Here is a 13,016-nt window from a genome sequence, read left to right on the forward strand (position 1 = left end):
ACAAACCAAAGAAACTTAAAGTAATTGAATGCAGCCAGTTAGAATGATAAACTCATTGCAGTGACCTGGAGAATCATAACAATAGAAAAGATGTTTGAAGCCGAATTTGGTGAAACATGTTCTGGAGCATGGACGCAATAGGACTGCGATGAGGAGAAATTATGGCATCTGAAGAGTTGTGAATCTTAAGAATTCTCTGCCTCAGCGGGTTGTGGATGCTCAGTTGTTGGATACATTTAAGATGGATTTTTGGTTTCTCAGGAAATCCAAAGATTTGCCTTCTGCCAGTCAGCCAATCCTTTATCAATGCCAGTACCTTGCCCCTAGCACCATGGGTCCTTAGACAGTAGGGACTGCAGATGCTGGAGAATCTGAGATAACAAGGTGTAGAGCTGGATGAACACAGCAGGCCAAGCAGCATCAGAAAGACTGCCAATGCTGGAGAATCTGAGATAACAAGGTGTGGAGCTGGATGAACACAGCAGGCCAAGCAGCATCAGAGGAGCAGGAAGGCTGACGTTTCAGGCCTAGTGCTTCTTCAGAAATGACCAAGGGACATTACCTTATTTCGTTCCTTGTGCAGAACCTTTGATAGTCATGGAACATATAGAACATAGAACATTACAGCACAGTACAGGCCCTTTGGCCTTCGATGTTGTGCCGACCTGTCATACCAATCTGAAGCCAATCTAACCTACACTATTCCATGTACGTCCATATGCTTATCCATATGGATGTACATTGCAGGTAGGGGGATTCAGAGTGCAGGAGCCTCAGCCCTTGACCTTGAGCAACAGGTATGAGATTCTTGCTCCGTGTACAGTTGAGGAAAAGGACTGTGGACAGGATGAGCCAGCTGACCACGGCACCGTGGCGCAGAAGGTCATTCAAGAGGGGAGAGCAAAAAGACAGGTAGTTGTTATGGGGGATTGTATAATTAGGGGGACAGATAGTATCCTGTGCAAGCCGGATCGGAAGTCCCGCATGGTGTGTTGCCTGCCCGGTGCCACGGTGCGGGACATCTCCGAACGGCTCGAAAGGATATTGGAGCAGGAGGGTGAGGATCCAGTTGTTGTGGGCCACGTTGGGACTAACATCATGGGCAAAGCTAGGGTAGAGGACCTGTTCAGGGATTATGAAGCACTAGGAAAGAAATTGAAGTGCAGGTCCTCAAGGGTCATAATCTCCGGATTACTGCCTGAGCCACGTGCTGATTGGCATAGAGAAAAGAAAGTTAGGGAATTAAACACGTGGCGAAAGGATTGGCGTGGGAAAGAGGGATTCCATTTCATGGGGCATTGGTATCAGTTTTGGAACCGGGGGGATCTGTACCGTTGGGACGGTCTCCACCTGAACCAATCTGGAACCAGTGTTCTAGCGAAAAGGATAAATAGGGTGGTCAGTAGGACTTTAAACTAGTGAGTCAGGTGGAAGGGAAAGTGAAAGAGACAGGGAATATGGAGTTAAATGGAAAGATAAGCAACAGGATAGCATGTATACAGGTGGATTTAAGCTCGAGGCAGACTAGGAATACAGCCAAAAGGAAGGATAGCTGAAAACATCTTAGGATTTCCAACCTTTAATGATAAGAAAGCTAGCGTTAAGACACTTTATCTAAATGCTCTTAGTATTCGCAACAAAGTAGATGAATTAACAGAACCAAAACTCTTGAATGATTATGATGTGGTAGGCATCACAGAGACATGGTTGCAGGGAGCTCAGGACTGGCAGTTAAACATCCAAGGATTCACAACATATCGAAAAGACAGGGAGGTGGGCAGAGGGGGGCGGGGCTGCCTTGTTAGTTAAGAATGGAATTAAATCTACGGCACTAAATGACATAGGGTCAGAAGATGTGGAATCTGTGTGGGTGGAATTGAGGAACCACAAAGGCAAAAAAACTATAATGGGAGTTATGTACAGACCTCCTAACTGTGATCAGGACCAGGGGCGCAAGATGCACCGGGAAATAGATAGGTCATGTCAGAAAGGCAAGGTCACGGTGATCATGGGGGGCTTCAATATGCAGGTGGATTGGGTGAATAATGTTGCTGGTGGATCCAAAGAAAGAGAATTCGCGGAATGTTTGCAGGATGGCTTTTTGGAACAGCTTGTGATGGAGCCCACAAGGGAGCAGGCTATTCTGGATTTAGTGCTATGTAATGAGCCAGACTTTATCAAAGACCTTAAAGTAAGTGAATACTTAGGAGGCAGCGATCATAGTATGGTAGAGTTCAGTCTGCAGTTTGAAAGATAGAAGGCAAAATCGGATGTAATGGTGTTACAGTTAAATAAAGGTAATTACAGGGGCACGAGAGAGGAATTGATGAAAATCGACTGGAAGCAGAGCCTAGCGGGGAAGACAGTAGAGCAACAACGGCAGGAGTTTCTGGGTGTAATTGAGGACCCAGTACAGAGGTTCATCCCAAAGAAAAGAAATATTATCCGGGGTGGGATTAGACAGCCATGGCTGACAAAGGAAGTCAGGAAATATATCAAAGAAAAAGAGGCAGCCTATAAAGTGGCCAAGAGCACTGGGAAATCAGAAGATTGAGAAGGCTACAAAAACAGACAGAGGATAACAAAGAGAGCAGTAAGGAAGGAGAAGATCAAATATGGAGGTAGGTTAGCTAGTAATATTAGAAATGATAGTAAAAGCTTCTTTCAATACATAAGAAATAAACGAGAGGCAAAAGTAGATATTGGGCCGCTCCAAATTGATGCTGGAAGGCTAGTGATTGGAGATAAGGAAGTAGCTGAAGAGCTTAATAAGTACTTTGCGTCAGTCTTCACAGTGGAAGACATGAGTAGTATGCCAACAATTAGGGAGAGTCAGGGGGCAGAGTTGAGTATGGTAGGCATTACAAAACAGAAAGTGCTAGAAAAGCAAAAGGGTCCAAAAAAGCCCGATGGGCTATATCCTAGAGTTCTGAGGGAGGTGGCTGAGGAAATAGCGGAGGCTTTGGTCGTGATCTTTCAAAAGTCTTTCCAGCAACTTAACTCTTGGATCTGCTGTAAGTAAGATTAATGATTGATGAAATCCCGCCTTGAACTCAAGGCAATCTCTTTGTAACACCCTGTTGGGGCCTGCTGTATTGAGACAGACGTTTGCAGAGTGAAAGTATCATAAATATCAAATGTATATTGGAACAGCTTGATAAAAAGGCATTGTTTATTGATTATATTCACTCAGCATGGCTCCCTTAGTTAGTTATTCATGGAACTCCACACTGTGCTGCTGCAAATATGAACTTTAACACACGAGTTATGGTTATTAATTACACAGGCCCATCAGTAACCTGCAGGCTTGCCACCTTTACGATAGTCTGATTCAGCAAACCACTTTCCTCCATCTCTGACAATGGCCTGGACCACACCCCCTGATGGAAGCTTAGTTATCGTCTTCAATGTGTGGTGCCTCTCTCGCAAGCCTTCTTGTACAGCCTGCAAAATCAACAAAGGTCAGCAATCATGAATTCGTTATCAAAGCTTTGACTTAGTTATTAAAAAAAATTCCAGACTTTTCCTGATATTGGGGTATTATAGACAAGGAATGGGTATAATGAATGAAATTCTGCCGTACAGCTGAGTCGTGTGAGCAGCACAAAGGAACAAGGAGCTGTTCAGTCCCTCTGGCCAGCTCTGCAAATCATGGCTCATCTGTACAACAACAGAATTTATATGTATTTGATCCAGAACCCTTGATAATTTACCAAAAAAAAATCTATCAGTGTTAGTTTTAAGATTCCCTAACATCGAAAGTCTTTTTAGAGAAGAGAATTCAATGAGCCAGATCTTAAAGTTGTTAAGCTTTTCAGTTTCCAGGTTTCATGAAGGCTCACTCACCATAAAACCCAGCAACATTTCTGATCATATCTTCCATATTCATCTCATTAACCATCTACCCCTCCCCTATGATGCCTCTCACATCTGATTTTAGTCCTATTCTACCACTCACCCTCATCTACCCAGACATTAGCAAAGCTTTTGATAATGGCAGACTAGAGAAGAGAGTAGGAGCTAATGGTGTCCCAGGGCAATGTGGCACATTGGATTCAAACCTGGCTGAGAGGCAGAAAGCAAAGAGTTGTGATTGGACAGACATTTCAGTGACTGGAAACCTGTTACTCGGGATAATTGCTGGGGCCCTTGCTGTTTGTGGTGTATAATATGGCTGGACTTAAATCTAGGGATATGATCAAGAAATTTGTGTTAGACATAAAAACTGGTTGAGTGGTAAATAGTGAATTGGATAGCTGTTAACCGCAGGAGGTTAGCAAGGGACTGGATAGGTGGGCAGAGCAACAGCAAATGGAATTCATCCTGAAGAAGTGTGAGGTAACGCACTTGGGAAGAGCTTAAAATTAAGGACCTGGGTGTACATGTTGGGTGAATTGCCCATGCTGAATTGCCCAATAGAGTCCAGGGATATGTAGGTTGGTGGGTTAGCCACAGTGAAATGTGGGGTTATGGGGATAGGATGGATGCCTGGTTTTGGAATACCCTTTGGGGGGTGCGGGTGATCAGTGCAGACCTAATGGAGTGAAAGGTCTCTTTCCACACTGCACGATTTTAAGTCCACAGTTCCTGAAGGTGACAGGACATGTTGGTGAGGTGGTTATGATAGCATCTGGGATACTTGCCTTGATTAGTCAAGGCATTGAGTACAAGAGCAGGGAGATTATGCTGGATCTATGTAAGGTGCTTGCTAGGCCACAACTGGAATAATGCCTGGACAACATGTTATAAGAAAGTTGTGATTGCGCTCGAGAGGGTGCAGAAGGGATTTACTGGGATGCTGCCATGCGTTCTCAGTGAAAGCTTTAAGCTATGACGAAAGACTGAATATGTAGGATTTGTTTTTCTTAGAGCAGTGAAGGTTGACAGGGCACCTGATAGAGGTATATAAGAATATGAGGCGCATGGATAGGATGGATAGAAAGGCATTTTCTCCATTGTACAGGGGTTAATAGCCAGAAAGTAGAATTCAGGTCCACTGAGTTCTTATGAGGACGAAATATAAGGATGAGAAGATTCAGGAACCAGAGACAACAAGAGATATTGAAAGGTAAGCCAGAAAGAGAAAGGAAGCATATGTAAGGTTTAGGAAACTGAGATCAGATGCAGTTGTTGAGGAACATAGAGGGAGCAGGAAAGAAATTAAACAAGGAAATAGGAGGGCTAAAAGGGACAATCAAATGTTCTTTGCAAGTAGGATTAAGTGGAATCCCAAAGCACTTTATATGTATATCAGAGCAAGGTAGGGAAAGGGTAGGTCCACTCAAGCACAAAGGAATTCATTTATGCATGGATCCTGAGGAAGTGGGTGAGGTCATGAATGTGTATTTTGAATTGGTATTCATGAAAGAGAAGGACATAGATGATGATAAGATTAGGGAGGGGCGTGTTGATATTACGAAGGAGGTGTTAGGTGTTTTGATAACAGTAAAGTTGACAGCTCCCCAGGGCCTGATGGTTTCTATCCCAGATACCAAAGAGGCAAGCCTTGAGAGAGGTCTTTGTATCCTCTTCAGGCATGGGCAAGGCCCCAGAAGAGTGATGAATAGCCAATGTTGTTCTTTTGTTTCAGAAGGGCAACAGAAGTAATCCAGAAAGCTATAGACCAGTGAGCCTTAGATCAATGGTAAGGAAATTATTGGGGAAAGTTCTTAGGGATGGGACTTACTCACATTTGGAGAAGATTGGACTTATTAGGGATAGTCACGACAGCGTTATGTGGGGAAGAGATAACACAGTGTGGAGCTGGAAGAACACAGCAGGCCAGGCAGCGTCAGAGGAGCAGGAAAATTGACGTTTCGGATCAGGACAGTCAGTTCAGAACTATCAACTTTCCTGCTCCTCCGATGCTGCCTGGCCAGCTATGTTTCTCCAGCTCCACACTGTGTTATCTCTGACTCCAACATTGGTAGTTCTTACTATCTTTTTGTGGGGAAGGTCTTGTCTTACAAATTGAGTGAGTTTTTTGAGGAAGTGATGAAGATGATTGCTGGGGGTAGGGCAATGGATGTTGTCTATGTGGACTTTACCAAAGCATTTGACAAGGTCCCTCATGGTAGGCTGGCCCAGAAGATTAAATCACATAGGATCCATGGTGAGATGGCAAGTTGGGTACAAAATTGGCCTGCTCATAGAAGACAGAGAGTAATTGTGGGGGAGTGTTTTCTGACTAGAGACCTGTGACCAATGTTGTTCTGCAAGGATTGATGATGGGATCTCTGTGATTTGTAATACATATGTATAAATGATTTGGATAAATATGTGGGTGGTCTGATTACTAAATTTGCTGACGACATAAAAATTGGTGGAGTTGTGGCTAGTGAGGAAGGTTGCCAAAGGATACAGCTGGATATAGGCCAGCTGGAAAATTGGGCGGAGAAGTGACAGATGGAATTTAATCTGGCCTAGTGTGAGGTGATGCATCTTTGGAGGTTGAAAGGCAACAGGAAAGTATATTGTCAATGGCTGGACACTTAGGAACATTGATACTCAGAGGGATCTGAGGTTACAAGTCTATGGCTCTCTGAAAGTAGACATACAAGTGGATAACATGGTAAACACAGTGTACAGCATACTTGCCTTTATTAGTTGGGACATCGAGTATAAGAGTTGGCAAGTCATGTGTAATTTATAATACTTCATTTTAGGCTATATTTTGGAGTATTTGGTGAAGTTCATGTCACCACACTATAGGAAGGAAGGCTTTGGAAAGGGTGCAAAAGAGGTATGGCACAGGGATTGAGTTAAATTAGCAATAAGAGGTTGGCCAAACTTGGATGGTTTTCACTGAAGCTTCAGAGGCTGATGGGGGTCTTAAAAGGAATATGTAAAATTATAGGAGGCATAGATAGGGTGAAGTCAGAGGTCACATGACACCAGGTTATAGTCCAACAGGTTTATTTGAAATCACAAGCTTTCAGAGCCTAATTCCTTCATCAGACGTAGTGCTCTGAAAGCTTGTGATTTCAAATAAACCTGTTGGACTATAACCCCAGCGTCATGTGACCTCTGACTTTGTCCACCCCAGTCCAACACTGGCATCTCTACATCGTGGATAGGTTGGGCAGTCAAAATGTCAGGTGGAAATGTCAGATACAAGGGCACATAGGGTTAAAGTGAAAGTGTGAAAGTTTAGAGGAAATACACGAGGAGAATTTTTTACACAGAAGTTGGTAGAGGCAGGTACGATAGCAATATTTAAGGAGCATTCCAACAGACACTTGAATGGGCAGGGAATTGAGGGATAGGGACTATCTGCAGACAGACGAGATGGCATCACAGTTGGCACAGATATGTGGGCTGAAGGGCCCGTTCTTGTGCTGTGCTGTTCTATGTTCTACATTCTCAACATCTTACTCCATCTCCTATTTCTTGTTGTCTGTCAGTCTCTTGTCATACGCTCTCTTGACTTCTCTTATTTGCTCACAACCTGACATCTGTCATCAGCAGAGATAACAAGGTGTAGAGCTGGATGAACACAGCCCTTCTGAAGAAGGGCCTAGGCCGAAACGTCAGCCTTCCTGCTCCTCTGATGCTGCTTGGCCTGCTTGTTCATCCAGCTCTACACCTTGTTATCTCGGATTCTCCAGCATCGGCAGTTCCTACTGTCATCTGTCATAAGTCTCTATCTCTCTATCATGAAGGGAGTTTTGCATTTGTTCCTCACCAACCCTCCCCATCCCTACAACACTCCTTTAAGTTCATGGGAACCTGCTTTGACTGTGCCTGAACTGTCTCTTTAAACATACAGTTAGTTCAAGTACAATTTGATTTGCCAGTTTTTGATTCCAGTTTATCTTGATAAGATTCGTTTGTACTGAGTTGAAGTTAGCTTTGCTCCAATTAATTCCCAAAACCAACCTAAATCTTGTGATATGAAAATTATTCTCTACATGATGCCCTACTGATAATTAATCACTTGGTCCGACACATGCCCAAGAACCAGCTTCAGCAATGTCTCCTTCTCTTTGAAACATACTCACCTAGAAAATCTCCTGCACACACACTAGGAGCTCTTGCCCTCTCTGTCCTTTTCATTACCACAATCCCCTATTAAAGTTCCCCAACATAGCCACCATAGAATTCTCGCACGTTTCTGTATTGTCCTTGCAAATTTCTTCCTGCACAAATTTCCAACTAATTGATAGCCTGTATAGTACACCAAAAAATGCATTTGTACCTCTTCTCTCTAGCATTGCATTGCTTTCCTGAAACAATACTACCACCTACTTTCCTTCCTTACTAATCTTTCCAAAACAATTTGAGGCAACCAGAAATATTTAATACATTGTCTTGCCCTTCTTTGTGTGTCCATTACTTCTACAGACTATACCTCCATATGGCTATTTGTGTCTGTCAATCACCAACATTACTTACCACACTTTCTGTCTACTCACGAAATGCACTAATTTAGACTTCATTACTATTTCCCATTCTAGTGCTATCTGTTTCTCTATTTCTCCACTCAACTTTGTGTCTCTCTCTTATATTTGTCCTGGTTTCCAGTCCCACACCCGTCAAGTTAGTTTAATCACTCCCCAATAGCATTGGCAAATTGTCCTGCAAGAAAATTAATCCTTAGTCTGTTTCGGGGCAAACTGTCCAGCCTGAGTACGCCCATATCCCCCAGAATTTGTTTCATTGTCCCAGGTTTTAAAGCTCTCTATTTTGCATCTTCTCAATGGTCAGGCATTCACCTATTCCATCCTTCTATTTCTATATTTATTTGTGCTTGGTAATGGAGATTATGACTTTTGAGGTTCTCCTTGATAGCTCTATAAATTCTGACTGTAGGACCTCATCCCGCCTTCTATGTGGTTGGTACCAAGGCGGACAGCAATAATTAGCTGATTCCCCCTTCCCCCTCTGGATGTTCTCTGTATCTGCAAATTGACAACCTTTGAACCTGGCATCAAGAAGGCATCTTATGTTGATGCCTGACTGTTTCCCTAACTACCAATTCTGCTATCACTACTCTGTGTCCAGTTTGCTTTGTGCTCCTGAGTACAGCCGAGCCAGCCATAACATTACAGATTTGGCTCTAACTGCACTTTCCCAACATGCCAGAGCTGGAAAGTGAGATGAACCCAAGGGGCTTCTGCGCTACCTACTTTTTTTGACTGCCTAACAAACACTCCTTCCCTCTTCCCCAGCCTAGTCTTAAGCTGCAGGATGCGCAAAACTATAAGGGCACAGTCCATGAAGTTCTCAACCTCATGCCACCTGCTGGTCAAGCTTCAAAATCCAGAGCTCACCCTGCTGTCGCTGTCAACACCTTTGCCCATATGTTTATCCTGGACATGGGAAGAGGCCTGCAGTTCTCACTTGGAGCAGTATGCTCCATGGGTTCAAGCTGCCTTGCTATTGAGTTAATTAGTAAATAATAAAACATCCTGTTTAAAATAATAAACACTGATCTGGTGCTTCCTGTAAGCTGATGTCATTTGAAGATAGGGATGATAACCGAGATTTTAATTTACTGAAAATTTGGAACTGATTTGTAATTCTGTCCTCTCCTATTTATTTATAACTTCGTCCTCTGGGTCTGTTTTTTTCATTAGACACTGATTGTATGAAAAATTATAAAATTATAACTTTAACTGCAGTTTTTTTTAGGATCTGCACTAATTGTCCCAGAAGCTTTAAACGGTAATGAAGGAGTTGATATTGAGAAACTACAAGCATTAAAGAAGGCGAGGTGAGAGTCTGGTGTTGTTGATTATTGCTAGTGAAACATCAGAAAGAAAGGGCTACACGAGCAAAGGGCTAGGTGGGTGGACAATGTCAGACACTGAATGGGGGGGATGTGATAGTGACTGAGTAAATATAGTTAGATGCCTACAGTCTCTCAAAGATTGTAGCTTAGTACAGATGAGAAACACTCAGTACTCAGTACCATTTGCAACTCCTCAAGTAATGAGGCACTCATGTATGCAACAAGTTCTGCATAATATTCAGGCTTGAGCTGACAAGTGGCAAGTGGTAAATGGTTAGCATCAGGCAACGATCATCTCTCAACAAGAGAGCATTTAACTTTCTCTCCTTGACACTTCCAGAACCTACTCCATTACTCTACCTTTGGGCATGAGTACCTGGGTGTTATCTTTAACCAGAAACAAGACTAGATAAACCATATAAGTCCTTTGGCTACAGGAGCAGGTGCGAGGCTGTATTCTGAGGTGAGTTATTTACACCATAAATCCCGTCCAACGTCTACAAGGTACCAGTCAAGGTTTTACTGGAATTTCCTGGACGATTATGGTCCTTGTATCACTCAAAGGTCAGCAACATCCAGGACAAAGTAGCCTTCCTGACTGGCACCCCAACCACCACCTAAGACATTGACTCCCTCCAATACCAGCGTGCAGTGACAGTACAGCACACAAAAATAAAATGCACTGCAGCTAGTTGCCAGAACTCCTTCCAAATCTGTGCCCTCTCCCCCACAGAAGGATAAAGGCAGTAGATGCATAGGTACGTGACCACTGTAGGTTCACCTCTGACCAACATACCATCCTGACTTAAAACTATATCACTGCTGCTTCACAGTTACTGGGTCAAAATCCTGGAACTCTCTTTCTAACAACGCTCGGGCTATACTTAACTCACATGGCAGCAGCTTTAGAAGATGGCTCACCATTTCTCAAGAACCATTAGGGATGGACCACAAATGCTGTCCCTGGCAACAAAGCTTGCATTTTATGGAAGAATAAGGTAAAAATTGAAAAGGAGATGCAAAGGATGCTTAAGGATATTGATGAACAAAGGTCATTTGCTGTTGTAGTTTATTGAAGGGGTGTATGCAGGTAAATGCAGTAAAATCATTATCACAACAATTTTCCATTTATTGCGACATAAAACACGAGTAAAGGAATAATAATACGTATTTTTTCTAGGCATTGTTGTATCACAGTGGAATACTTTGTGTGTTTTTGTACAATCTATGATAGAAGATACTTTTATGCCAAACAGAACATTCAGCTAGATTCTCCAAGATTATACCAGGGTTGGGGAATTATAATTCTGAGAGGAATTTGGATTCTGTGATAATTTGGGAAGGTTGAGAATAATTTAACAGAGATTTTATCACTCTAGAAAACTTAAGTAGATTTTCTAGCTTGTGATGAGGGACAAGGAAAAATGTTCATATGATTTGATCTAAGTGCATTTCATCTTTTAACGGAAAATAGGATAAATCACAAAAAAATTGTTATGCTGCAGAAGTGTGCCATGCGGCCCATTTCATCTGCAACTCCAAGCATTTCAGCTTCGTTCCATTATTTAATCTGAACCCTAACTACCTGCAGTGCAAAAACATTTTTCTCACCTCACATTTTCTGCTTTTGCAAAACACTTTAAATCTGTCCCCTCTGGTTCTTGAACTTCCTACAAACAGGAAGAGTTTCTCCCTATCTACTCCATCCAGACCGCTCATGATTTTGAAAGACTATGTCAGATAATTTCAGCTCTTCAAGAAAAATAGAAATATTGAAACCAAAATAGACACAGCAACAGGCCCTCTGATGAAGGGTCTAGGCCCGAAACGTCAGCTTTTGTGCTCCTGAGATGCTGCTTGGCCTGCTGTGTTCATCCAGCTCCACACTTTGTTATCTTGGATTCTCCAGCATCTGCAGTTCCCATTATCACTCACACATAGACAGAGGGCTCATTTGGTGAGTGCAGTTAGTTTTTAGTTGCTATAGCAAAGAGTTGATACACACATAAATGAATGCATTGCAAGTTTGTATAATTCCACGTTGATAGATACAATAGGAGACTCTTGTGGACAGATGGGTAGTGAGGTTGGTGAGAGGTGAATAGAAATCCATAACTTGCAAATCCTATGACAATATTAACCAATATTCAGCCCATATAGATGTGCACAAAATATACACAAACCTTCTCCATAGCTTCCTCAACTTGAGTCACATTAGGGAATAGTTGATGGTGAACTCTGGGTTCAGTCACAGCTCTCTTAACATTATAGTTAAACCACAACACATTCATTATCACCTAGAAATATAAAAGAAAATATAAAAGTTAGACCTCCCCATTATCTCCTAGTATTTAGAGTCAGAGAGTCATACAGCACAGCAACAGGCCCCACAGTCCATCTCGCCCATGCTGACCAGGTATCCTAAACTGAACTTGTCCCATTTGCCGGCATTTGGCCTATACCCCTCTAAACTCTTCCTATCGATGTGCCTGTCCAAATATCTTTTAAATATTGTAACTGTATCTGTCTCTACCACTTCCTCTGGCAACTTGTTCCATATAGACGCCACCCACTGTGTGAAAAAACTGACCCTCAGATCCCTGTTAAATCTTTCCCCTCTCACCTTCAATCTATGCCCACTAGTGTTGGACTTCCCTTCACTGGGGAAAAGAGCTTGGCTATTCACATTATCTATGCCACACCCACGATTTTATGAATCTCTATGGTCCGCAGACGCCTATGGTCCAGTGAGAAAAGTCCCAGCCTATCCAGCATCTCCTGATAACTCAAACCCTGCTAATCTTTTTTGCACCCCTTCCAGTTTAATAATTCCCTTTCAAGAACAGGGTGACCAGTATCAGATGCATTTCAGCAAATGTGGCCTCACCAAAGTTTTGTGCAGCTGTAACATGACATCCCAACTCTTTTAATTTGTTCCCTTGCATTCTGTTTTGATCCTCATATTCCGTGAGTACTTACCAGAGCAGTTGCTGTTGTGATTTTCGTTCCTCCTGAGGCTCCCACCACCATTTTCACTGACCTGTTTTTATCAAGTATAATAGCAGGGCACATAGAGGATAGAGGTGTTTTACCTATTGAGAAAACAATAATTTTAAAAGCACCATGGTCAGTCACAGTGTAGGAGTATGTTTAGTAATTATAACATTGAAAACTGGGGTATTGTTAAGTGAGTCCCACTTTAATTATCACACAGGGGCTTATTGAAAAGGAAATTTTTCGTGGGATTTTGGTATCATAGCAAGACAAATGTTTAGTCCCATCC

At 42.6% G+C, this 13,016-nt stretch overlaps 1 protein-coding gene across 4 annotated transcripts in view; it reads right to left on the bottom strand.

The window, feature by feature from the left end:
• Positions 1 to 1,094: 1,094 nt before the first annotated feature.
• LOC125463951 (glutathione hydrolase 1 proenzyme-like) overlaps positions 1,095 to 13,016 on the bottom strand; it is a 127,126-nt gene continuing 115,204 nt past the window's right edge. For all 4 annotated transcript variants that reach the window (XM_059655168.1, XM_059655166.1, XM_059655165.1 and 1 more), the window contains exons 11-13: positions 12,713 to 12,825; positions 11,917 to 12,030; positions 1,095 to 3,444 (exon numbers count right to left, since the gene is read on the bottom strand). In XM_059655168.1, coding sequence (XP_059511151.1) covers positions 3,292 to 3,444; positions 11,917 to 12,030; positions 12,713 to 12,825 — 380 coding nt within the window. In that variant the 3' untranslated portion in view covers positions 1,095 to 3,291. The remainder of the gene's footprint in view (positions 3,445 to 11,916; positions 12,031 to 12,712; positions 12,826 to 13,016) is intronic.

Source organism: Stegostoma tigrinum, chromosome 26, assembly GCF_030684315.1.
Source record: "Stegostoma tigrinum isolate sSteTig4 chromosome 26, sSteTig4.hap1, whole genome shotgun sequence".
NCBI classification, from domain to species: domain Eukaryota; kingdom Metazoa; phylum Chordata; class Chondrichthyes; order Orectolobiformes; family Stegostomatidae; genus Stegostoma; species Stegostoma tigrinum.